Source organism: Borostomias antarcticus (genome assembly GCF_949987555.1).
Source record: "Borostomias antarcticus genome assembly, chromosome: 6".
In the NCBI taxonomy this organism is placed as follows: domain Eukaryota; kingdom Metazoa; phylum Chordata; class Actinopteri; order Stomiiformes; family Stomiidae; genus Borostomias; species Borostomias antarcticus.
Window position 1 is genome coordinate 9,228,328 of NC_140239.1, and position 26,436 is coordinate 9,254,763.

General features: G+C 45.8%; 2 protein-coding genes across 2 annotated transcripts in view; both read left to right on the plus strand.

The window, feature by feature from the left end:
- The first annotated feature begins 962 nt into the window (after window positions 1–962).
- On the plus strand, window positions 963–9,824 carry ubac1 (UBA domain containing 1). The gene is made up of 10 exons (XM_084440316.1): window positions 963–1,273; window positions 1,838–1,958; window positions 2,078–2,151; window positions 2,500–2,607; window positions 3,109–3,211; window positions 3,596–3,704; window positions 4,154–4,424; window positions 4,618–4,704; window positions 5,860–5,998; window positions 7,030–9,824. The coding sequence occupies exons 1-10, from the start codon at window positions 1,136–1,138 to the stop codon at window positions 7,143–7,145; spliced, it is 1,266 nt and encodes a 421-aa protein (XP_084296442.1). The 5' UTR covers window positions 963–1,135; the 3' UTR covers window positions 7,146–9,824.
- A 532-nt stretch (window positions 9,825–10,356) lies between these two features.
- Window positions 10,357–26,436, plus strand: part of camsap1b (calmodulin regulated spectrin-associated protein 1b) — a 35,095-nt gene continuing 19,015 nt past the window's right edge. The window contains exons 1-4 of the mRNA XM_084440295.1: window positions 10,357–10,442; window positions 11,290–11,456; window positions 18,858–19,120; window positions 24,014–24,175. Of these exons, the coding sequence (XP_084296421.1) occupies window positions 11,291–11,456; window positions 18,858–19,120; window positions 24,014–24,175 (591 nt within the window). The 5' untranslated portion in view covers window positions 10,357–10,442; window position 11,290. The remainder of the gene's footprint in view (window positions 10,443–11,289; window positions 11,457–18,857; window positions 19,121–24,013; window positions 24,176–26,436) is intronic.

Consider the following 26,436-nt stretch of genomic DNA (forward strand, 5'->3'; position numbering starts at 1 on the left):
TTCTTGTGACGTCTTCAAAGTGAATGTTTAGGCTATTGCTTCAGTTTTGTAGCCGAATTTTTTAGGCTCTGTTACTAAATTAATGACTGAGCCTTTTGACTATGTGACAAGAAATGCAAAGGGCCCCCTGAGCTCATGGGCCCCTGGGCCTGGCAGGCCCGTTCAGTAATATGTCTTTGACTGTACCTACCTAGCTACTGTACTGTACCTATTATCTAGCCATGGCCAAGCCCTACATGCTCCCAACCACTACGCTACAGTACCTCAGGTGATTGGCCGCCTCCGAGGCGCCTGCGGTCGAGGCCTAACCGCATCCAAGTGACCAGCCTCATTCATGCACAATATCCAATACACAGACAGTTCAAGAGGTGAGAAAGGAAATGGTAAATGAACTGCACCTATATAGCACTTTTATCCAAAGTGCTTTACAATGGCCTCTCATTCACCCATTCAAACACCCATTCACACACCAATGGCGGCATCTGCTAGTCTGCTCATTGGGAGCAATTTAGGGTTCGGTGACTTGCCCAAGGACACCTCGACATGTGGACAAGAGGAGCCAGAATTCGATCTGCCGATCCTACAATCATTGGTTAACCCGTTCTACTTCCTGAGCCAGACACATCCGTTTCGTTAGTGAGAATTATACAAAGGATAGTTTTGAATCCTGTTAATTTGTGCCATTTACAATAAACTACTAGCTGATCATGACTTCTTGCCCTGTACTTGTTTTATAGTTTATCTCCCTCTTGTGGTGGGTGGGGACAGTCAATGGATATTGAGCCAAATTGGTCAATAGAACTACATTTCCCAGATTGCACAGGACCATATGCTACGTTGCCTGGGTTCAGAGTTCAACCATTACCATCGAAATAGGGCTGTCGCTGGCATCTTGTCACTCAATGAGAGACAAATAAACCGTTTGGCGAAGCAGTGGCTACTTGATTGATCGCAATAGTCAACCTAGCAAGTGGGAAATGTTCAGCAGATAATACGCGTATGCATTGGCACTGTTCTCGTTGGGATTTCAAGGACGACAGCTAGCAAACGTGTTAACGCTAGCCTAACTAGCAAGCTAGCCAACATCACTGAACTGTAAGCTAGCTAGGCTAGCTAACATACACAATTCTAAACTATGTTCGTGCAAGAGGAGAAGATATTCGCTGGGAAAGTATTAAAAATCCACATTTGTACCATGGAGGGTGCGGAGTGGCTGGAGGAAGTCACGGAGGACACTACTATTGAAAAATTGAAAGAGAAGTGCTTGAAACATGTAAGTTAGCACTATGCTCATCACTGTTGTGTTTCTAGCTCTCTCATGGTGTTTATGTCCTCTGTGTATTCTAGTTAACTGTAGCCTTCGCCTACAGTATATGTTTGCACGGCCTGTGTCGAAATGTTCAGTGTCAGTTGTACCGTATTTATAGTAACTGGGTAGACATTTCTATTTATAATTTAGCAAGTTGGCACGAATGCTAGCTAAGCTTGCAAACTCCACACGCTGGAATCCATCCATGGTTACCTAACCACTGGTCGAGTTCAATGACTATGGAGTCTTGCATTTAACTTTCGAATTACTTGTTTTGAAAGAGACTTTTGTTGCTGGGGCTCGTTAACCTCATATTCACATCGTCTCAGCCCATCACACGGATGAAAGCATGGCTCCAGGGGGCTTTGTATACCAGCACTGTAGTACAATAGAAAGAGCAGCAACAGAGCCGGCTAATGCTGTGATGGTACTATTTGATGCTCTCATACTGGCCTACTTCTGATGTGTGTGCTGCGTGTACCGTCTGATGTGTGTCTGATGCGTGTACCTTTTTTTTTGTTTTCCTAGTATGTGCATGGAAGTCTGGAAGACCCTAAAACACTCACACACCACAAACTCGTCCATGCCGCTTCTGAGAGAATCCTCACAGAAACTAAAACAGCAGCTGACGAAAACTTAAAAGATAAAGGTACTTGTACCTACTTGGTCTATATTTTCCCCTCATTTTAAATTACTGTATAAATTTAGCCATGACTTTAGGCTCAGGCCTTCTAGCCTATATGCCTAATTTCCTTTGCCTGTCCTCAGACGTTCTGCTGCTGGTGAAGAAGAGACCTCCACCGCCTCCTCCCAAAATGTCCGACATCGCCGCAGAGGAGAAGGTAGGTAGGCCTAAACTAGTCTCAACGCCAGACGCATGAGAGTTCTTTCTCTGATACACTATATAAGCTACGCTAACTACGTTACTGCATGCTGCAGATCACTCTATGGGTCTGGGACACTTCATGCAAAAATCTGGTGTTCAAATCCTGGCAATTCATTGGTAGCGCCGGAATCCTGGCGACACCAATGAGTAAGGACTTTCGCCATCAGGTGTTTCCAGCCATAGATATGCCCCGCCCATCTAACCTGGGTCTCTCATTTTAAACCTTGGATAAAAGCGTCTGCTAAATGACTGTAATGTAATGTTGTGTGAAGACAGGCTCTCGTGTCTCTGTCCTCTCTGTCAGAAGAAGCAGGATAACAAGGCCCCAGACAAAGACGCCATCCTCAAGGCCACCGCCGGTCTGCCCACCCACCACACCGACCGCACCGTCACCCAACACAACATCAGAGACGTGAGTCAGCTCACCCACTGTCTCACGGACGGACGGACAGACGGACAGACAGGGGCACTTGAAGATGTCTCAGTCAGACAGACAGATAGACAGACAAAGAGGCAGGCAGACAGACACAGACGGACAGGCAGACAGACAGACAGACAGACAGGCAGACAGACAGACAGACAGACAGGCAGGCAGGCAGGCAGGCAGGCAGAGAGACAGACAGACAGGGGCACTAGAAGATGTCTCACTGACACAGACATACAGACAAAGAGGCAGGCAGACAGACAGGCAGGCAGGTGGGCAGGCAGACAGACAGACAGGGGCACTAGAAGATGTCTCACTGACACAGACAGACAGGCAGACAGGGGCACTGGAGGGATGGTTCATGATGTTGATTGGATTGAAATTCATCCAGCCTCTAGACTTTGATTAGCCCTGCATTAGAGATGCGAGTCTTGTATGTTTGTACATATTTGTTTGTGTGTATGTTTGTGTTTATACATATTTCGGCAGTTTCAGACAGAGCTCAGGAAAATCCTCGTCTCTCTAATTGAAGTGGCCCAGAAGCTTCTCGCGTTGAACCCCGACGCCGTCGAACTCTTCAAAAAAGCAAACGGTAGGCCCTTCATCATTTTATTAACCTTTATTTAACCAGATTTAGACCTTTTGAGATTAAAATCCCCTTCAAGAGCGACCTGGCCAACAATGGCAGCAGTACAAACCGTTTCCTACAGTATACACTCACATTAGCATGCATCTTTGATTGCCCTTGATGTCTGTATTACGGAGCTATGAACAGCTGTTTTATTATTATTATATAAACATTATATATATTATATAAATTATTATTATATATAATTGTATTTTAATTTTTTAATATTTATATAATTTATATAATTTCACAGATGTAACACAAGCAATGTTTTTGAACAACTGTCCAAACGGCTGAGTTTCGTTTGCAGGATAGTGCACTTACAGTGTTTGCATTTGTGTCTGTCAGCCATGTTGGATGAGGATGAGGAGGAGCGCGTGGATGAGACGGCCCTCCAGCAGCTCACTGAGATGGGCTTCCCCGAGAGCAGAGCTATCAAAGCCCTCCGACTAAACCAGTGAGTCAGCACCGCGCCACTGAGCCTAAACCCAGGATTCTACCTGTAACACTGAGTTAAGTCTGTCAAATGCGGTGAAACAGTAACTTTAGCTCTGTGTGTTGTGTAGAAGTCTGTTCAGCCTTCTGATAAATATGTTCTGGTTTGTCTGCTAGTATTGAAAAATCAAATTTTAATCAAATCGGTGATCGTTCAGTACATTTGTCCGATACAGAGAAGCGATCTGGTGTGATCTAGTAATTTTTGGCACCAAGTGTTCTCTGGGGGTAGAAGTCGTAGATACGATAAGATCTAGTCAGTAAGGGGTGCCAGATCAGCAATTCTTCATCCCCCAATTGACAATATCTCCAGAAAGCAACTAGCGTACTGGTATCAGAATCAGCTATTAGACCAAAAAAATAACTGATCAAGCCATCCTTAAAAGCTACCGCCATCTTTAAAATCTGCAGCATGTCAGTGACCCAGGCCATGGAGTGGCTGATCGAGCACGTGGACGACCCCTCTGTAGACACCCCTCTACCGAGCCAGGAGGCCTCCGGGGCAGCTGGGGCCACTGCATCTGCCCCCGCCCCCACCCTCTCCATACCGGCCTCTGCCTCGGTCCCCCTCCTCCTCCGCACCCCTTCCCAGCCCAGAACAGAGGAGAGCGCCAGGCAGGACGAGCTCACCGAGATCTTCAAGAGGATCCGCAGGAAACGAGAGTTCAGGCCCGACTCCAGGGTATGTGGCACCTGTTACTATTCTGCTTGTTATTATGTTGCTTTGTTTTCTTAATGACTTTATGACTGTTTCAGCACTTTGAGATTGTCTGACAATGAAAGGTGCTTTATAAATACAATGAATTATTATTATTATTATTATTATTATTATTATTATTATTATTACTAGCTTTGGCACCCTTCTGTTTCTGCAGGCCGTCATTGCATTGATGGAGATGGGCTTTGATGAGAAGGAAGTGATCGATGCCCTGCGGGTCAATAACAACCAGCAGGATGCTGCGGTAGGCTCACTGTCTCCTGATTCAACTACTTCACGCATACGCATCTGTCCAAACATCCTCCTCGCACCTGTGTTTCCATCTAACTGTCAAGTGAATTTTAAACGTACTTTTAAAATGTTGCCAAAAGTCAACTGGTTTGGAGCAAATAAACCAGGCAACACAAAGCGTAGTTTCGTAGGAAGCTGGTGGTAGAGGCTACGTTACACATGGCTGTCATAAATAGTAAAAGTAGAGGTTGTGAACTGAACCAAAACCAGTCGCCTTGGCCATCTGAGAGAAATGGAGAGATGTCTTCAGGGATTTGTTTCAATCGGGCAAGTTGTAATCGTTCTTTCATGTCAGCTAGTACTGGCCATGTTTCATACTATCCGGATTTAAAGACATTTTTTATGTGTCATTGAAATATCTGTGAAGACGGCGACAGCGGAAACAGTTGATCAGTCATGTGAATTAAAGGTGCAGTATGAAGTTTGGCTAAAGAGCATTTTTTGTTATATTTTTGCTATTCTCATTACATCCTGACAGCAATCAATAAATAAAGTGCTCCGACACTAAAATGAAATAAATATGTAATCTGTGGAAGTCACAGGACTGTTATAAGTGCGTCCAATCATTTAAAGTTGTCAACTTGAAATGATTGGATGGCTCACCTGCCTGTCAACCGACCTACCTGCCTAGTGAGGGTCATTTGTTTTCCCCCAGTTTGGAGGAGTAGCTTTGGAGGGAGGCCTGAAGGGAGGGGCAGGGATTTTGTTGATTGCATTTTTCCAAACGGGGCAACTAACAGGAAATCACAAACCGCATACTGCACCTTTAAACGTTCGCTACGTCAGAACTTATTGACAAAGGTGCTTTCCGTCTCCCATTTAGTGCATTTTTTCCCATTTCGTGCAAAAACCAGCTCCAGTGACCGTAAAAACGTTTTCTGAATTTTGCTTTCAACCTTTTCTAGTGCGATCCCTCTGAATGGGCATTAAAATATGTTGATGGAAAAACTGTCTCTGGACAGAATGTATTTTTGTGCCTTTTTGCTACTTTGCTACTATTTAGATAATTGAGGAACTTACCTTCCTTACCTTTACCTTCCTACCAGGTAATGGCTGCTCCCCAGGTTCATGTGTTTAATGATGTTGTCTGTGTGTGTTGTGACTGTAGTGTGAATGGCTGCTGGGGGACAGGAAGCCGTCTCCTGAGGACCTGGACAAGGGCATCGACACCAACAGCCCACTGTTCCAGGCCATCCTGGAGAACCCAGTGGTGCAACTGGGCCTCACCAACCCCAAGACTCTACTGGGTAACTGGTCTTAACACTAGCACCCCCCAATCCACAACACTAGTCCTGACCTTCAAAACTAGTCCTAGCACAATAACACTAGTCCTGACCTACAACACTAGTCCTGACCCGACCAACAACACTAGTCCTGACCTACAACACTAGTCCTGACCTACAACACTAGTCCTGACCCGACCAACAACACTAGTCCTGACCTACAACACTAGTCCTGACCCGACCAACAACACTAGTCCTGACCAACAACACTAGTCCTGACCTACAACACTAGTCCTGACCTACAACACTAGTCCTGACCTGACCTACAACACTAGTCCTGACCAACAACACTAGTCCTGACCTACAACACTAGTCCTGACCTACAACACTAGTCCTGACCTGACCTACAACACTAGTCCTGACCTACAACACTAGTCCTGACCTACAACACTAGTCCTGACCTACAACACTAGTCCTGACCTACAACACTAGTCCTGACGAGCAATACTAGTCCTGACCAACATCACTAGTCCTGACCTACAACACTAGTCCTGACCTACAACACTAGTCCTGACGAGCAATACTAGTCCTGACCAACAACACTAGTCCTGACCTACAACACTAGTCCTGACCTACAACACTAGTCCTGACCTACAACACTAGTCCTGACCACAACATGGGTCCTGATCCCCTAACCCACAACACAGCCACCCGTATTTCAAAATCAGTGAACTTTAAAGGATATTGCAGGAATTGCCCACCAGCACTGAAGATGTTTCCCCTAGAGAGCTAGCGAGGCTGTGTGGAGGGTGTGTGGTGGCTGTTCTAGTCTGATTACAGCCACCTCAGAAGGCTTGAAGTGTCGCATATCTGAAGTTTCTAAAAACATGTTTTTGTGTGTGTGTGTGTGTGTGTGTGTGTGTGTGTGTGTGTGTGTGTGTGTGCGCGTGCGTGCGTGTGTGTGTGTGTGTGCGCGCGTGTGTGCGCGCGTGTGTGCGCGCGCATGTGCGTGCGCGCATGTGCTTGCGTGTGTGTGTGTGTTTGAGCGCGTGCAGCGTTTGAGGACATGTTGGAGAACCCTCTGAACAGCACACAGTGGATGAACGACCCAGAGACTGGGCCCGTCATGCTCCAGATCTCCAGAATCTTCCAAACACTGAATCGCACGTAGAGCCCCCTGATGTCGCTGTGTGTGTGTGTGTGTGTGTGTGTGTGTGTGTGTGTGTGTGTGCGTGCGCGTGCGTGCCTGCGTGCGTGCGTGCGCGCGCGTGCGCGTGTGTGCGCGTACGGCTGGGACATGCATTGTGAGTATTGTTTATGCCTTGTAAAGTCAAAGCCTGAGTTATGTGAAGAGTGATAAAACATATGTTATACAAATATCTATTTATAACAGCAGAAAACCTTGTACAAAACAATGTTTAACATTATTGTTATTATTATAGTAATAATAATAGAAATTTAGTATGTTGTTTTTACATTTTAATAAGAACAATTTATAGTTATGACACATGATTTATTTTATATAATTTCTCCATGTACAAAAGAAAAGGCATCAAAACCAATGTTTACACTTAAAACAAACAACTGTATGTCTTGCGATATTTGATAACTATTAGAATTTTTTTCGGGTCTCCTAATATCGTTCCAAGGTGAATGTTTCTAGTGACTCCTGTCAGGAACATGTTTTGTTATGATATAGTTCTGTCTTCTACGAGAGCACTGTTAGTAAATAGCAGAGTGGCCAAGTGCTGGCCAGACAGAATGTTACCTCTCTCTGCTCAACGTGGAGAGCCTACCTGTCTGTCTGGCCCCTGTAAAGAGCCTACCTCTCTGGCTGGCCCCTGTAGAGAGTCTATGTGTCTGGCTGGCCCCTGTAGAGAGTCTACGTGTCTGGCTGGACATTGTACTGTAGGGTATCAAGCCTATCTGAGTGTCAGAAGAGGAAAGGAGGACATTGTCTTAACGCTTCTCCCAAATATTTATTTAACTTGCAGCATTTTGCCTTTTAGAGGAAAACAAAAGTGGACTATAAGCTGTCTGTTATCTGTGAAGTCAAGTTTGTTAAATGGTCTTTGTTCATGTTTTTACACACACAAAAAGGATATCGAGGCCTATGTGTTTGTTCTTAATGTGCTCTGAATGTCACATCATCATGTCGCTTCCACTAAGCACCTGCTCGGATCTCACTAGATGCTGCTTACTGCAGTTGTGGACAGGACTTCCTGTCTAGCCTGAGGAAGGGGAGATGACTTCCTGTCTAGCCTGAGGAAGGGGAGATGACTTCCTGTCTAGCCTGAGGAAGGGGAGATGACTTCCTGTCTAGCCTGAGGAAGGGGAGATGACTTCCTGTCTAGCCTGAGGAAGGGGAGATGACTTCCTGTCTAGTCTGAGGAAGGGTGCTGCAGTATGTCATATCAGGGGGACATGACACTTGATCCAGAGAAAATGATACTGAAAGTGATTTTTGATGGCAAGAAATTCAAAGAGAAAAGGTGTCTCATTTCGTCCTGTTATACTAGCCTAAGTTTCCCCTTCCATTGATGTGATTATGATTATAACATGTAATGTAAGTGAAAATCAAACTTGGTACAGGTAAATGGTCCACAAACTGATGGTGTCATAGGTAAGCCTTCCTTCTCCGAGTGTATCCTCGATTAATTACGCTGTTGAACCAAACAGGTTAGTGACTGTGAGATAAATTGCCTTGTTATTATTGTTATTAGATAGACCAGTTAAAAACAGCATACATAGAATAAAGTACATTTTTGTGCAATAGCTAGAATTTATCAATGGACTTGGAATGGTGTTGACCTGTAAAAACTATCTGGTTGATGTGTTAGAAGTGTGTGCAGTGCATAGGGCAGAAAATATTGCAATTGCGTTGATTTAAAGGTGAAATACCGGGGACTAATGAGAGCATGTCTCATTTATTCAACATACAGTAGCTGGTTAAGCCTCTTGAGTTCCAGTGTGAACAGAACATGTAGGGTGGTGTGTTTTTGCCAAGCTTTGAGTGTTTTATTCAATATTTGATTTTGGTGTTGGTGTGACTTGCTGCTCAGGGAGGCGAACATTGTTTTTCTAGCTACTGCCATAAAGGCAAACCTCGACTCCTGTTGTGCTAACTTGACATTTCAAATGGCTTTAACTAATCTACGGAAAATGTAGGCCGTAAACAGAGCATCACCAAGTGTGGTTTGGGAAATGCAATGTTGGAAATTACTTAAATCTTTTTTCTTTCTTTCTAAAAGAGAAGTGTGTTATTTGCTCTTAATATACCATTTTAAATAATATGAAATCTGTCCTTGAAATTATCAAATATGGAGGTCACTTGGAATGAGAGCAGGGCATGATTTGTGAATGTGAAACAACTTTGAATAGAGGACGACCCTAACCGTACGCTGCCCTGCTAGCCTCTCTTTTGTAGTCGTCCAAAAAATGTTTCCTTTTAAGTAGATCTCAGTTATAGCTGCTGATATTAGTTCTTGACTTGTGGACACTAGCTCTGTCTCTACAGGAACCTATGTACAATATACAATACATCAAGCTATGAGTTCCCCCACAGAAGGGAAGCTAATATTGCAAGTGAGTTTAGAGAGAATTCAAACCAAACGTCCACATGCTAACTTCAGCTATCTGGAGAAGAAGACAAGATGGACCTTTGTAAACTATTATAGGGGCCATGCAGGTCTTGTCATGTACATCATTTTGGCAGTGGGGTTGCTTTCATCGGGCTTTCCTGCAGGACTGTCTTACCCCAACAACAACCTATGCAATACCCTCACTCTGTAACTGACCAGCCACTAGGCTACTGTCTTTGCATTCACTATTAAAAACATTTGTGGCTGTATTCCCTTGAGTCCTGTGTTTGGTTTACATGAAAGGGGGGGGGGGGCTTACAGTAGCCATATTAATATTAATGTCTAGTGTTTTTTCTCTGTCCTGACCGGCAGCCTTCGTTTAGAACTTTTCTGTGCTATCTTCAACCTTTACTGCTAGTGTTTTAAGAATGGATTGTACATGTTTAGAGTAACAGTTTATCACCAGCCTGCTCCTCAGATAGACGTGGTGGTGTATTTCTCTTCAACAGTTCCAGGTTTTGGGTACTATACTCGTTCAAATCACTAGAGGACACTGTTCATTAATTAGCCTGGAGTGAGTTTTGATTGAATCACTGACAAAAGACCAGTATGTTCTAGGTGATTTATTTGTCCTATTTACAACTTACTTATAGTAGTTGTTTCATTATAGCCATCCGGACATGTTTATACGATATAATTTCGTTTCATACTGTGATTTTACCATCATCTACTTTGAATGATGTAGCTTTACCGCGCATGCGTAGTGATCAGCTAGCCAGCTAGCCTGTAGTCGAAGGTCCACTCCGCCTCCCACGAATGTCAACATATTCTACCTGAAATGACTCACCAAATTCAAAGAGATTGGCGATAAAGCGTGGAATTAGCAGGTATTGTGTATTATCAGTAGATAATAGTCTACTATACTCTCATATGCTAGCATAATCCAGCTAGACGTGAGCTAAATTAGTGGCCAGTATAGTTAGCCTAGCTAGCTAGGCGCCTTGTCTCCCGTGGCGCGGTTGTCACGCAGGCCGTGTTGTTGCTGGGGAGGGGAGGTGTCTCCATCCAGCTAGCCTAACTACCTGCTGGTTAGCACTGGCTATCTATCTAGCTACCAGCTGATTAGCACTGGCTATCTAGCTAGCTACCCGATGGTTATCACTTAGCACTGGCTATCTAGCTACCTGCTGGTTAACACTGGCCATCTATCTAACGTTACCTGCTGGTTCGCACTGGATTTCTAGCTAGCTTGCTGTGATGCGCTGTCGCTGCTTGGCAAATGCAGCTCTATCATAAGGGGGAAACCCTTGTACATAATTTATCCAGTCGGACAAAAGGCTGGATTGAGAATACCTCAACGTCTCCGCGGGTATTTGATAAATTAAGTCTAGCTAGGATAACGCTACAAATACATTTTGATAGTTTGATTACTCCCCATTGTAACGTTAGCTAGACATAGTCATGCTGTTGTGACAGTTAGGTTCATTATGCTAGCTAGCTTAGTTGCCTTACTACAAGTCAGAGGGGACCTAATGTTAACATCAGTAGGACAAGCAAGATAAACCAGCACGAGTAACGTTAGCTATGACCATTTGGCAATACAGCCTAGATAGCTACGTAGAGCTAAGTTGAACATTAGCAACTAACGTTATCATAACATTGGTCGACAAAGCTAGCTAGCCACGTAACTAGCACGTAACACGTTTCTCAAATTGTTTTCATGTGACTGTAAAGTATGGACGTGGACTTGATTGATGGCGGGGACAGCACCAGGAGGAAAATGTATCCGTCTGGAGAGAGAGAGGGGACAATGGAGATCGTACCTTTGGAAATGTATGACTCTGCCAGAGCGAAAATAGACGCCAACCTACGGTGGCTATTCGCCAAAGCCTACGGCATTGGTAAGATATTTCACACTGCCGTCCCGCGCGCGCGCGCGCACACACACACACACACACACACACACACACACACACACACACCCCTTATTATAGGCACCTCTTGGCTCATAGAAATGCTCTGGCACACAACCTCACATTTCCAAGTTTAGGTCTGTTGAGTGTACTTCTCTATAGAGGCGTGTCACACCATCACCCAGCTCAGACACTAGCACTGGAGGAGACACTGTACTACTAACCAGCAGTGGGATTTGGATACTGTTAAAGTGACAGGTGTAGCACCACGGGTATGGCCCAAATGTGAGGAGTTGGACAGGAAATGTCTGTGTTGTGTTCTCTACTACACATCAGACTGGCATAGGACGCACCGCACTCACATATCGTGTCACACACACACATGCACACACTTGCACATGACCTGATTGTATACATGTACAGGACTGTATAGGACACACCGCACTCACACCACACACAAATACACACACTCACTCACACATTACACTGCATACTCACTGTATATGTACTCTGACACCACTACTTTTGTATATTGTTCTCTCTTAGCTTATTCCCTTTTTTTGCACTGTCCTGTCTTTGCACTGTCCTGTCTCGTTCCTGCACCCTGTCCAATGCTGTCTCCATGTTATGCACCATGACCGAAAGCAAATTCCTAGTATGTTGAAAAACTACAACTACAGACTCGGATTCTGATTCTGATTCAGGAGGTACTGACTGAGCACTAACAGGTTGGAGAAGGTCTAGATGACTGTGGACCCAGAAAATGTGTGTGTGTTCGTGAGGCTGTGCCCCCACTGGGCTGGGCAATCGGAACGTCCTCCCCACCGACTCACCACCTCCCGACATTCTGTTTTTGTGCAGTGGCCTTCTTTACCAATCACACTGTGGTGGCTGTGGGGCAGCTGTGTCTCAGGAGGTAGAGCTGGTCGTCCTATGATCGTAGGGTCAGCAGTTCGAATCCCGGCTCCTACTGTCCACATGTCGAAGTGTCCTTGGGCAAGACACTGAACCCCAAATTGCTCCCAATGAGCAGGCTGGCACCTTGCATGGCAGCTGCCGCCATTGATGTGTGAATGAGAGGCTATTGTAAAGCACTTTGGATAAAAGTGCTATATAAGTTCAGTCCATTTACCATTCTCCTGCTCTCAGCGTGACGGTCAGCCAGAGCATGGAAGACACAGACCAAGTTATTAGCTAGTTGCCATCACTCTCCTACAAGGTGATGTCATTGGGCGTCAGTAATTGGCCTGTGAAGCATTCTTCTTTTTGTCGTCAATTCATTACTTGATGGGGGATCAAGCAACACGCAAGCATGTTCATGGCGACTGCATTTTGAATGGGCAGTTTGTATTAGTGTAGTCTAAACTAAGCCTATGGTCACGAGAAATTCTGTTGGAACTCGAATCTCACACATACCATTGAATTTTGTTGACGAGTGACACGAGTAGCTAACGACGTAAGCATAGGGCAAAATAAATGCATGGTATCACAATAAATAAATGGTAAATTATAGCAGGATAACAACAAAATAATGCACAAGACATTGGTGTTGCACGCAGTCATGGTTTTTGAATTAACAGGAGAAAAAAATACAAGAAAATGTGAATCTATCCAGCTAGACTCTACTCACACCGGTGCGTCTGACCATGTAAAAAATTAAGTCACTCTGGACAGACAAATGCCACCAATTTAGTCACACACTGGAGCTCTGTCTTGTTGGCCTTCCAAGAAGCTACCTACCATAAAGAGAGATAGAGTTGGTCTCTAGGTATGGGCTGAGGTCTCTATTACTGTAAAGAGAGAGAAGTAGGTCTCTGGACTGAGGTCTCTACTACCGTAAAGAGAGATAGAAGTAGGTCTCTCTGGGCTGAGGTCTCTACTAGTGTAAAGAGAGATAGAAGTAGGTCTCTGGGCTGAGGTCTCTACTAGTGTAAAGAGAGATAGAAGTAGGTCTCTCTGGGCTGAGGTCTCTACTACCGTAAAGAGAGATAAGTTGAATCGCAAATCGCGCACTTAGGCGAAAGTGCAGAGCACTCGCGGCCTTGTGGCCTTACATGCGCGTTCCCGCCAAGTCCACAAGGGCTCAGGGTAGTCCCAAAACGGAATTGCTACAGTAGGTCCACAAGTGCGCCACTTCCGCCATTTTGGACACTTTAACCACACTTACCGAAAGTGTTTCCAATTTCGCGGACTTAGGAGCAGAACATACCCACAGTCCACCGCGTCTCATGTGACACAGTGCTTGAGTGCATCCGAGTCACGATCCGAGTGCATCACACATAAATGACGACATTTGCAGATAACACAACATTTATCTTGAAATCCACATGCTGCAAACATATCCCACCCAACATCATTTTGTAATTATTATTAAATTAAAACAGACGTCAATCGGTCAATTTGCAGAGCTGAGGGGAGCGTCAGAGCAGCCTCTGCGTCGGAGGGACGCGGCAGCCAATGAAAACGAAGTGGGAGGGGCATTGAGCTAAACTAGCTTGGGAATCGTTGGCACGCTGCTGGAAGTGCTGTCCCATTTAATTCACGGCCCTGCACCCTCTGGCCCTTCCAGCTGACGTCAATTAAGTGCTCAGGCCGCAAGTGCGAGGGGCCACAAGGGTGGTTTGCGCACTCAGATTGGGATTCAGCTATAGAGTAGGTCTCTGGACTGAGGTCTCTACTACCATAAAGATAGATAGAGTAGGTCTCTCTGGGCTGTCTCTACTACCTTAAAGAGAGATAGAGTAGGTCTCTGGGCTGAGCAAAGTGAAGGTGCTGCTCTCCTCTAAAGGGGTCTAAGATATTACCAAACTCAAGCATGCGATGGCCACTGTGACTCTCCGTTTTCATAGTCTGACTCAACGGATGTAGGTTATGGCAATAAACCTTATCATTAGTTGTCACACTGCCCAATCAGTGGCGAGACTGGCGAAACAAATTAATCTGATTCGGGCCGAGAGATTTTCTCGGCACCAATCAGATTCGATCCAGACTATTTTGCAAGAGCACCGTCGCTGCATCTGGGGATGGCTCCGCCCAAGACGACTGTGATTGGTTTAAAGAAATCCCCCCCCCTATTGTAGAATGGTAATATGTCCAGCCAGACCTGTATCCGGTGCTGGCACAGCGTAAACGAAGTGTGGAGATAGGTCTGGCTATGCAAGACTACCGTTTTCATAACAAGCTTAGTGTTTGCGTGGTATTTGTCGTTCGTATGTTGTTAACTCGAGGAGCATGTAGGCCTGACTCGCCTCATAGTCATCCTATGAATAGTAATTAGCTCAGCTCATGCCGTGCTAGTTGTTCTATGCAGAGAGGCGTGCAGGATCCTAAGGAAGAGCAGCCTAGAGTGTCATCGGTGGAGCAGACCGGTCATGGGGCAGACCGTTGACCTCACAGACAGCAGTTTGCTCTAGTGATTCATTTTTAAATCGTTGAACAGTCATGATAGAGGGGTGGGACATGGGGTGCACTCCATCACCGGGAGGAACTGTGCACACAATAATACATTTTCATTGCTATTGTTACGTGATTTCTTGGGAATAGTTACTGTATGTATTTGGGAGGCCTTGGTGGATTCCTTGGGAAACGTTATTTTGATGGCGCAGCTGCATATTCAACCGTGTCTTTACGCTCTAAGGAGCAGAGGTCAGGACTGCAGCGGCATGTCTCAGTGCAGCAGGAACATCAGTATTAAAGACTGACCTTTGCTTCTTTCGTGGAGCTGCTCAATCTCTTGTCTGTCCTTATCCTTTCTGTAGCCATTACAGTGATTTCGCAGTTACTCAACCCTGCATACAGCCAACTAATGGTTGAAGGTTTAAGTGTTAATTTGACATATGTTGACCTGAAGTCACTCCTGCATTGTCCTACTTTATAAGCTCCCTCTGTGTTGATGCTGCGTTGCATTTGGCCCAAAAAGTTGTTATTTACGAGATGCTATGCAGAGTTTTTACTGGGACGCCCCTCCCGACTTGTTTTCTCCACTCGTATACTCGTATCACTCGATCCTACCCCCAAGTTCGCTCTGGGAGTTCTGAACAAGACGGCAGCTTCCTGTGTAACTAAAGTGAAACTTTACAGTTGCAATCAAAATTATTCAACCCCCATGGAGCCCTGTTCAGTGTTCAGTAGGGCTGCACGATTATGACAAAAGATAATAATTGCGATTATTTGCTTCAAAATGGTAATTGCAATTAATAATTGATTAATATTTAATAGATAATATTCATATATAATAACCAAAATGCTCCCAAATCACGGACGTTGATCCCTTTCTTGCTACTAACTCACTGACCTTGTTTTCGCTAATCTACTGCTACTACTGCTATCTGTCTTCTCAGTGAAATTGCTACGCACAGCGCACTCAGCGGGAACGCATGTGATTGGTCAGACAGCATAAGCGCCTGTGATTCATCCGTGTAGTCCTAGCACACTCAATTCAAAGCAAAATTATTAATCACATTAATTGCGGCCTTTTGCGGCCTTTTTAGTTAATTGCGGAGGTCATAATCGCGATTTCGATTAATTCACAATTAATTGTGCAGCCCTAGTGTTCAGTATGCACCTTACTGTGCAAACTGAAACCTCAGTGCCTGCGGCTATCAAGTCTTGCAGCAGTTTTGCGGTCCCTCTAGGGCTTTTGGCCACTTGCCTCCTCAGGAGTCTGGTGGCAGCCGCTGGCAGCTTCCTCGTTGTGCCACGTCCAGGTAGTGTAGCCACTGTTCCTTTAACTTTACACTTGTGAACTATGCTTCCAACTGTATCTCTAGGAACATTCAGTGCTTTTGCTATCTTTTTGTATCCTTTTCCTTGTTTGTGAAAAGCAATGAACTCTTCTCTGAACTTTTTGGACAATTCTTTTCACTTAGCCATATTTTTCTAACATGCAATCAAATGCCACTCTTGACAAACCCCTAGCCAGTCGTATTTCTGTGTTCCATCTCAAGCACACCTGAACTAATTAGTTGCAAGTAGGTGTGCTTAAAACAGGGGGTTGGGTAATTTTGATTAGTTGCAGCAGGTGTACTTGAGACAGGAGGTTGAATAATTTTGGGACTGCAGTAGTGATTAAAAGTAGCATTTTGTGTTGAAATTGGATACAAACCATTGTAATATTAGCTTTATTGAACTATTTCAACTGTTCTTGTCTACTTTGTTTATTGCAAACAGCTGAGAAATTTGGAATTTTGTCAATAAGCCTAATATGCAATGGGTGTTGAATAACTTTGATTGCAACTGTAGTAATACTGTTTTATTAGCATTTCTGTCTTATTTGTGTCTCATTAATTCAGTCATACACACAGTATTCCCCAATTGTTATCTGAGGACATGTTCGCTACCTCTTTTGTACGCAAAATACTGCGTACTACGTTGTATCAAACGTTTATCTTTGTTCCGAGCTGTAGTTGTTGTGTTGTCTCTACTCTTAACGCTGTTATCTCGGGGGTAACATCGTTCTCTGTCACTCCCACCTCACCACTTCCCAGCCAAAAGGAACACAGCATGAGTTCCAGTGTAAGGGCACAGAGCCAGGGCAGAACAGCAGCCTGTTCTGTTAACACTCATTTCCCTCTGAGGACACCCCCCCGGCCCCACACCTGTCCACTTCGTTAGCCCGGAGCCCTAAACAGCAGCCTCTCAACCCCCGACAAATAAACATCCTCGTCCTTGAGATGTGATCTATCAGTTTGATTAGAGACAGGATGCACAGTAGCCCTGTACTTCTGTCAAGTGCAGCAGTAATTGTCTTTGTCCCCACAGGAACGGAATGTGTTGGCCGTGTTCACCTTCATTACATTAATTTACATTACAGTCATTTAGCAGATACGTTTTTATCCAAAGCGACTAACAATAATTGCATTTAACATAGGAAAAGCCAAAGTACTTGCCAGAACTCACAAGTGCATCTCCTTTCTAAAAAGTGACTAAGCATAAACTTGTGCTGAAGGCAAAGTGCAAGAATAGCAATCTAAAATACAATAGGTGCTTAAGAGGGAGGATCATTGTAGTACTTCCTGAAGAGATGAGTTTTGAGCCTGCAACGAAAGATGGGCAGCGACTCTGCTGTCCTGACGTCAGTGGGCAGTTCATTCCACCACTGCGGGGCCAGGACAGAGAAGAGCAGTGACCGTGTTGATCGACCGCAGGGGCCTCGGAGTGACGGGGCAACTAGTTGTCCCGAGGTAGCAGAGCGTAGCGGTCAGGAGGGGGTGTAGGGTTTGACCATGGCCTGGAGGAAGGAGGGGTCAGTTCCTTTCATTGCTCTGTAGGCTTCATAATGAAGGAGAACATAGTGGTGATTGGCTGTGCAGATGCTTGAATGTCAACCAAGTGACCTTTCTGGCAGACATGGACAGCATTTTTGGAAATCTATCTGCAAGGGAGCGTGCGTGCCTGTGTTCGTGCATGTGTTGTTACAGTAGCAAATCTGTACCTGTGTGTTGAAGCACACTCTAAATATTGCTCAGCTATGCGGCCCAATAGTCCACGCACATCCACGTTATTCTCGTATATGGAGAACAACCCCGACGCCCTCAGACTGTAATGCAACCATCATGGCAAGTTCATTTGGAACGGGCACTTTTCACGAGCTCGCTACACAACAGAACGTCCCAAACAGGCTTCCTGCCCTAGGCCCTCGTTTGTTTATCTTGCTGGTTCAGCATTGTTTCAGAGTGCTGGAGGGCACTCCGTGGCTGCCACCTGAGAATCTCCTCTAGTTGGGTTTCAACACCGTGTTTCACTGTAGACATGGAAGATGAGGGCTCTGTCCACAGCTGTGAACTGTTTAGAGTTAACCTGAACCCTTGCGCAACAATGTTCCTCTGCTTGGCTTTGTCACATTCCTTTTGATTATTGAAACATGAGAGCCACTGTGTCATCGAACTCACCCACGTGTGTACAATAACAGATAGACCTAGTTAGACTGCACGGTTTGTTTGTACAGTAAAAAATAGGTCTATGTAGTTTTGTGAATTGGAAGTCATGCTAGCTTAAAAGTATTTCATTTTTTGTTTTTTTGCCAGTAGTGAGTGATCAGGTGCTCAAACATGTTTACTTTGTTATTAAACACACACTACCAAACTTTCCTCTGACCGTCAACCATTTAACCTTCAGTGTGTATAGGTGATCTCCCCAACCCAGTCAGTCAGCAGGCAATGCTGTTCTACCCTAACTCTCCTCCCCTCTCCTATCCTCTCCTATCCTCTCTCCTCTCTCCTCCCCTCTCCTCCTCTCTCCTCTCCTGTCTCCTCTCCTCCCCTCTTTCCTCTCCCCTCCTATCCTCCCCTCTCCTCCTCTCTCCTCTCCTCCCGTCTCTCCTCCCTCTTTCCTCTCCTCTCCACTTCCCTCCCCTCCCCTCCTCTCCTCCTCTCTCCCCTCTTCCTCCAGACCACATCCCTGAGGACCTGCGCGACCCCTTCTACACAGACCAGTACGACCAGGAGCACATCAAGCCCCCGGTGCTCCGGCTGCTGCTGTCCTGCGAGCTGTACTGCCGGGTGTGCGCCCTCATCCTGAAGACGGAGCAGGCCGCCTCACTGCAGTCCCACCTCTCCGTCATCCAGGCGCTGGCGCGCAAGGGCATCTACGCCATGGAGAGTGATGACACGCCCGTCACCGAGGGAGACCTGGCCTGCATGCCCATCAAGATGGTGAGTGGCTTGGGGCGGATGGATGGATGGATGGGTTGGTGGATAGATGGATGGATGGATGGATGGGTTGGTGGATGGATGGATGGATGGATGGATGGATGGATGGATGGATGGATGGATGGATGGATGGATGGATGGATGGATGGATGGATGGATGGATGGATGGATGGATGGATGGATGGACAGGTTGGTGGATGGATGGATGGACAGGTTGGTGGATGGATGGATGGATGGATGGATGGATGGATGGATGGATGGATGGATGGACAGGTTGGTGGATGGATGGATGGATGGATGGATGGATGGACAGGTTGGTGGATGGATGGATGGATGGACAGGTTGGTGGATGGATGGATGGATGGATGGATGGACAGGTTGGTGGATGGATGGATGGATGGATGGATGGATGGATGGATGGATGGATGGATGGATGGATGGATGGATGGATGGATGGATGGATGGATGGACAGGTTGGTGGATGGATGGATGGATGGACAGGTTGGTGGATGGATGGATGGATGGATGGATGGACAGGTTGGTGGATGGATGGATGGATGGATGGATGGATGGATGGATGGATGGATGGATGGATGGATGGACAGGTTGGTGGATGGATGGATGGATGGACAGGTTGGTGGATGGATGGATGGATGGATGGATGGATGGACAGGTTGGTGGATGGATGGATGGATGGACAGGTTGGTGGATGGATGGATGGATGGATGGATGGATGGATGGATGGATGGATGGACAGGTTGGTGGATGGATGGATGGATGGATGGATGGATGGATGGACAGGTTGGTGGATGGATGGATGGATGGATGGATGGATGGATGGATGGACAGGTTGGTGGATGGATGGATGGATGGATGGATGGATGGACAGGTTGGTGGATGGATGGATGGATGGATGGATGGATGGATGGACAGGTTGGTGGATGGATGGATGGATGGATGGATGGATGGATGGATGGATGGACAGGTTGGTGGATGGATGGATGGATGGATGGATGGATGGACAGGTTGGTGGATGGATGGATGGATGGATGGATGGATGGATGGATGGATGGATGGATGGATGGATGGACAGGTTGGTGGATGGATGGATGGATGGATGGATGGATGGATGGATGGACAGGTTGGTGGATAGATGGATGGATAGATTGGTGGATGGATGGATGGATGAATAGGTTGGTGGATGGATGGATGGATGGATGGATGGATGGATGGATGAATAGGTTGGTGGGTGGATGGATGGATGGATGGATGGATGAATAGGTTGGTGGGTGGATGGATGGATGGATGGATGGATGAATAGGTTGGTGGGTGGATGGATGGATGGATGGATGGATGAATAGGTTGGTGGGTGGATAGATGGATGGATGGATGGGTGGGTGGGTGGGTGGGTGGATGGATGGATGGGTGGGTGGGTGGATGGATGGATGGATGGATGGATGGATGGATGGATGGATGGATGGATGGATGGATGGATAGGTTGATGAATTGATGAATGAATGGTAGACTGGGTATGTAGGAAGGATGCTGGGTAGGTAAGGTTCCCTTCAGAGTTTCAGTGTGAGGTCTAGAGCTTAGATTGTAGCCCGTCCCGGACCAGGGAAATGAGGGGAAGTTCCTCAGGCCAGGCTGAGAATCAAGACTAGCTAAGATGGTGTTCAGGCTAATCTCCACTAGCCAGGCTTCAGCTATGCAGAGTGTCTCTATTGATATCTACCTTCTCTAAACATGTCTGGAAACAGGGTTAGGGAACCAAAGTCAACGCTTAATTGAATAAACACAGAACATTGATCACAAATATCACATTTCACGGTCTAATCACTCTAGTGCTAAAAACGAATGTGATACAGATGTGAGGCATGCTTGTTATATTCCGGCGCGTTCATTTCTGATGACCCGACCTGCTCAGTCAACCGCGGCCGACGCCCCAGAGGAACAGAGGAGACACGTGGTGGACGCGTACGCGTAGTTAAAAGCGAGTAAACCGCAGGCTTGACTCCCGGCTGCTGCAGCCGGTGGAGAGGTGGTCAGGCAGAGCGAGTGTCAGGCCCTCTACTCAGACAGGCGGCTGGCCCAGGTGCGGTGGAAGCAGGTCAGTCGGTGTAACGGGTACCTGGCTTATCTCTTCCTGCTCCAGATGCCTTATCACACCGTTGAAAGTAGCCATTGTTCCATCCAGATATCTCTCCCGGCATCTCACTACTGAGCTCTTCTGCTGGACACGCCACGCAGACCATTAAAACCCAGTTTTCACGTTGAATGAAGGACATTCCATCCTTACGAAGTTATGTCATCTTGATTGAGCTTAGCTTAGGCTTTGTTAGATGTATTGTTGTTTGACCTATTCAGACTGGCTCCAGACAGTTGGGTAAGTTTCCTTATCTCTATCTGCTTTGAATATTCAAATGAGGAGGGAGGAGTTGAGTTGTGCCCATGGTCAGACTCATGTCAGTGGAGCAGCCTGAGAAGATGACGGTTATTATGTGTTTGGCTGAGAGTCCTCCTCAGGCCAGGCTAGGGCCAGCTCAACATTATGCTAGGGTTAGTTAGGCTAGGCCAGCTGAACATTATGCTAGGGATAGTTAGGCTAGGGCCAGCTCAACATTACGTTAGGGTTAGTTAGGCTAGGGCCAGCTGAACATTATGTTAGGATTAGTTAGGCTAGGCTACATATCATATCACATCTACTGTAAGCAAGCTGCCCCGAGTAAAGAGGCAACCTGATCACTAGATGTCCAGCTGTTGTGTCTAGCTTGCTAACTGATGATATTTTAAGAAGCTGTACTTGGCTGTTAAGGGATGTGAATGAGACGTTGTCACAAAACTAGCAAGGACGAGCCACTCAGCTCATGCCAGCGGTGTCACACCCAGGCAGCTATTGTGCTTAATTTAACTTTCTAAATTGTTTTGGGTCTGACGTTAGGGTAGCGATACTTGGAGGCGTCAGATGTCAAACGTACAGTGTACTGGTAGTGCATCACCATTGCTTGGTAGTGCAACACCGATGGGTTTTGTCATCAGTTATTTTGCAAGATGACTCTGCTCTACTCAGCCTAGCAGCTGTAGGACGCAGCCTCTGAGCTGAGCGCCCGTGGGGGCAGGGCTGATACAGACAGACAGGCATGGTTTTCTATCATCAGTAGATGCAATCAGCGTTCGCATGGAAGCGGAGGCTAGTAGTGGTCATAAGAGATAAGAGAACATCTTCAAATCAGCCCTCAAAACCCACCTGTTCACCAAGACCTTTGGCCTGCAGTTAGTAAGTTGTTAATTAATTGGTTTATGTGCCCATTTCTGTTTTGGTTTGTGTATTGGCACTATATCTATAATAATAATAATAATAATAATAATAACAACAACAATAATAACTAGAAAGTACATTTCCTGGATTATTATTATTATTAATAGTAGTAGTAGTAGTAGTAGTTGTAGTAATAATAGTAGTAGTAGTATTAGTAGTAATTTACACGCATAGTGAATCTTACCTTATTAATCAAAACTATTTCATTATGTCTCTAGTGGTCGTCTGTTTGTCTGGCAGGCGGCTCTTATGGACGGCTCTGTCAGAGAGAGAGAGAGAGAGATCGAGTCGTCTCTGTTTCACCCAGAGCCACATACAGCAGCTCTGTCAGAGAGAGCGAGTCGTCTCTGTTTCACCCAGAGCCACGTACAGTAACGCTTGTTTGGCAACATCACATTGGGGACTTTAAAAGTTGTCATGGAAACCGGCACCATCGTCAGCTGGCTCGTCAGAGAGATGCATCTGGGATGAGCACGCAGCACACACACACACACACACACACACGCATGCAGACACACACACACACACACACACACACACACACACACACACACACACACACATATGTGCTTAGAGAAAGAGGCTTTTAAAAGCCGGGCAGAAGTGCCTTTAGCTTTGATGGACAACTGTAACGGGAGTCAGCCAGCCGTTACCATGGCAACACCTCGAGCACCCTTTTGGGTCCGCACGCGCCTGTGTGTGCGTGTGTGTGTATATATGTATGCATGTGTGTGTGTGTGTGTGTGTTTGTGTGTCTGTGCGTACCTACCTGCAGACAGACAGTCTAGCCTCTTGTGTGACTCCTGCTCCCTGAGGAGGAGAGTGGGAGCAGCTGGGTCTCCTGACACCAGCCGGAGGTATATATGGCCTCCTGGGTCACTCAGACAGGAGGGGTGTGCGCGCGTGTGTGTGTGTGCGGTCAGCGTACCTCAGGGCACTGTCTGTCCTCCCCACTGCTGGTCTGAGGAAGGGAGAGTGGCAGGAGAACATGTCTGTTTGGTCATCTCTATCATCTCTCTTCACTCTCTTTCAACTGTTTCCAATTTCCCCTTTATTTATTTGCACCAAAAAACAAGAACAATAAAAAAATGCTACGAAACGAAAAAAAGAAATATGTTTGAAACCCAAATGGTCTCATAAAAATACCTCGCTGAGTAGAATATGTAGAATACCATAGAAACAAGAATAACAAGGAAACAGTTTTCACATGTGTTCTTTCTTTCTAAATTTGATTCATCATCTTAGACAAAAATAGCTTTACAACTTTGTAAGTAGAAACCCTTTAAGTATTTGTTAAATAAATAGTATTATTGATAATTATATTATTATATAATATAATAAATATTTTCTTAAAAATGCAATGCAGTTCATCATATATACGTATGTTTCAGTTCATGCCATCTTATCCAGTTTGTAAACATATAGGCTACTTAGTTCTTCCTCAGTGACTTTGTGACTCAAAACCTACTAAGAATGAACATATTTGAAAAATATATATTTTAATCTTCATTAAAAAGTGGCAAAAAATCTATGGAAACTTGGAAAAACAGAGGTTTTTCTCCCCCCCACCTGCACAGAGTGCCCACATGCCCATGATCGATGCCCTGATGATGGCCTACACGGTGGAGATGATCAGCATCGAGAAGGTGGTGGCCTGCGTCAAACGCTTCTCCACCTTCAGCGCCTCCAAGGAACTCCCCTTCGACATGGAGGACGCCATGGTCTTCTGGATCAACAAGGTGACCCACGCATGCACGCGCACGCACGCACACACACACACACACACACACACACTGGTGATACACACACACACACACACACACACACAGACACACGCACACACACTGGTGATATACGCACACACACACACACACACTGATGACGCGCACACACACTGGTGACACACACAGTCTTGTATTAGTCGTGCATCAGCTGATGCACCCACATGCACTGTTGTATATAATATGTCTGTTGGCATTGGGTATCTTCTATGTTATGCTGGGTACAAACATGTCTCTGTATTTAATACATGTGACAATAAAGTTTGAACTTGAAACTTGACTGCAGGGCCCAGGACATGCGGAGTCTGACGCGATCTCACTGCTTATCTTATTTAGGAACAAGACCATAATATCAAGACATATCTTGCAATGAGCGTACATAGGCCTACTCACGCCTACGTCGTTACCACAGCAACCAATGCAAGCAGATTGCAGAGAGTTCAACGGTGTCTTTACTAGGGATGTGCACGGTTAACCGATTTCTCGAGTACCCGAGTAGGCAATCTGCTAGTCGGAAAATAAATACTACTCGGTTAATCTAAAGGCTATACAATATGGCATGTTTGGCCGTGAAAGCGCGCATTTCTGAGCGCCTGTGCCCTTCTTCAATTGTTACCAAAGAGGATAGAGCGTTGGCGGCTGCCTGGAGAAAAGCGCTGTACTGTATATGGAGTCTTTTTAAGAGCGCTCCGGCACAGGCCCATGCGCGTATAGCCTACTCGTTTTCCAGCCTATAAAGAAATATTGAATGAATAGGCCTGTTGTTCAATAAATCTATTTAGTTTTGCATGGACATTTCTCTAATGAAGGCTTGACGCCGAAACATCCATTATTGTCCAATAAATTGGAAATAGGCAGTGAGTGCCGCGGTGCTTTTTAGATAACGCTAAAAATTAATTCACTTGTTATCCGGCATCGGCAGTAAAGGCTTGGTTTAATACTTAATTTATATTAGTAAATTAGAGGTCTGGTTGCATATTGTAGGCTTAGAGTTTTCAGAGTAGCCTAACGATAGGCTTAATAGGCTATGAGCTGGGCAGTGCATCCAAATTAAAAGGCTGCGTTTTTCGATTCCGATAGCTTCATGAAAACCTGTGGGTTATTCAATCTGATAAGTAATGCATCCAACCACACATCAGCTTTTAAATATGTTTATTTGCAAGGGCATGGACGAGACATGAAAGCACCGCCACGGTAATAACGGCGGAAAAAAACGTTTTCCCCTCCGAGGGGGCCGGGGTTCAATGCGCTCTGTCTGGACGGTATCTTATTTTGAGTAATCTTTTTTTTGAGTAATCGGTTACTCGAGTAGGATCAGGTTAGGTTACTCGGTTTTAAAATTAGTCGAAATTCCCATCCCTAGTCTTTACAAATCCGATCTGATCACGTTTGCAAATAACAGTGTGGAAAGTCAGTCCTTGAAACAAATCAAATTGGCCTGCAGTCTGAACAGAGCCCACAGGGCTGAATGAATGCTGTCTGTTCCTACAGCCCACATAACAGGGCTGACTCTGAATGCTGTCTGTTCCTACAGCCCACATAACAGGGATGACTCTGAATGCTGTCTGTTCCTACAGCCCACATAACAGGGCTGACTCTGAATGCTGTCTGTTCCTACAGCCCACATAACAGGGCTGACTCTGAATGCTGTCTGTTCCTACAGCCCACATAACAGGGCTGACTCTGAATGCTGTCTGTTCCTACAGCCCACATAACAGGGCTGACTCTGAATGCTGTCTGTTCCTACAGCCCACATAACAGGGCTGACTCTGAATGCTGTCTGTTCCTACAGCCCACATAACAGGGCTGACTCTGAACGCTGTCTGTTCCTACAGCCCACATAACAGGGCTGACTCTGAACGCTGTCTGTTCCTACAGCCCACATAACAGGGCTGACTCTGAATGCTGTCTGGTCATAAAGCCCACATAACAGGGCTGACTCTGAACGCTGTCTGTTCCTACAGCCCACATAACAGGGCTGACTCTGAATGCTGTCTGGTCATAAAGCCCACATAACAGGGATGACTCTGAATGCTGTCTGTTCCTACAGCCCACATAACAGGGATGACTCTGAACGCTGTCTGTTCCTACAGCCCACATAACAGGGATGACTCTGAATGCTGTCTGTTCCTTCAGCCCACATAACAGGGCTGACTCTGAACACTGTCTGTTCCTACAGCCCACATAACAGGGCTGACTCTGAACACTGTCTGTTCCTC

What these genes read in the sequence shown, in the direction of transcription:
- ubac1 (XM_084440316.1), top strand. Translation starts at nt 1,136, where the DNA reads ATGTTCGTGCAAGAGGAGAAGATATTCGCTGGGAAAGTATTAAAAATC. An exon ending in CCCAACACAACATCAGAGAC is followed by an intron (nt 2,608 to 3,108) that starts GTGAGTCAGCTC and finishes ATATTTCGGCAG; the next exon opens with TTTCAGACAGAGCTCAGGAA. An exon ending in CAACCCCAAGACTCTACTGG is followed by an intron (nt 5,999 to 7,029) that starts GTAACTGGTCTT and finishes GAGCGCGTGCAG; the next exon opens with CGTTTGAGGACATGTTGGAG.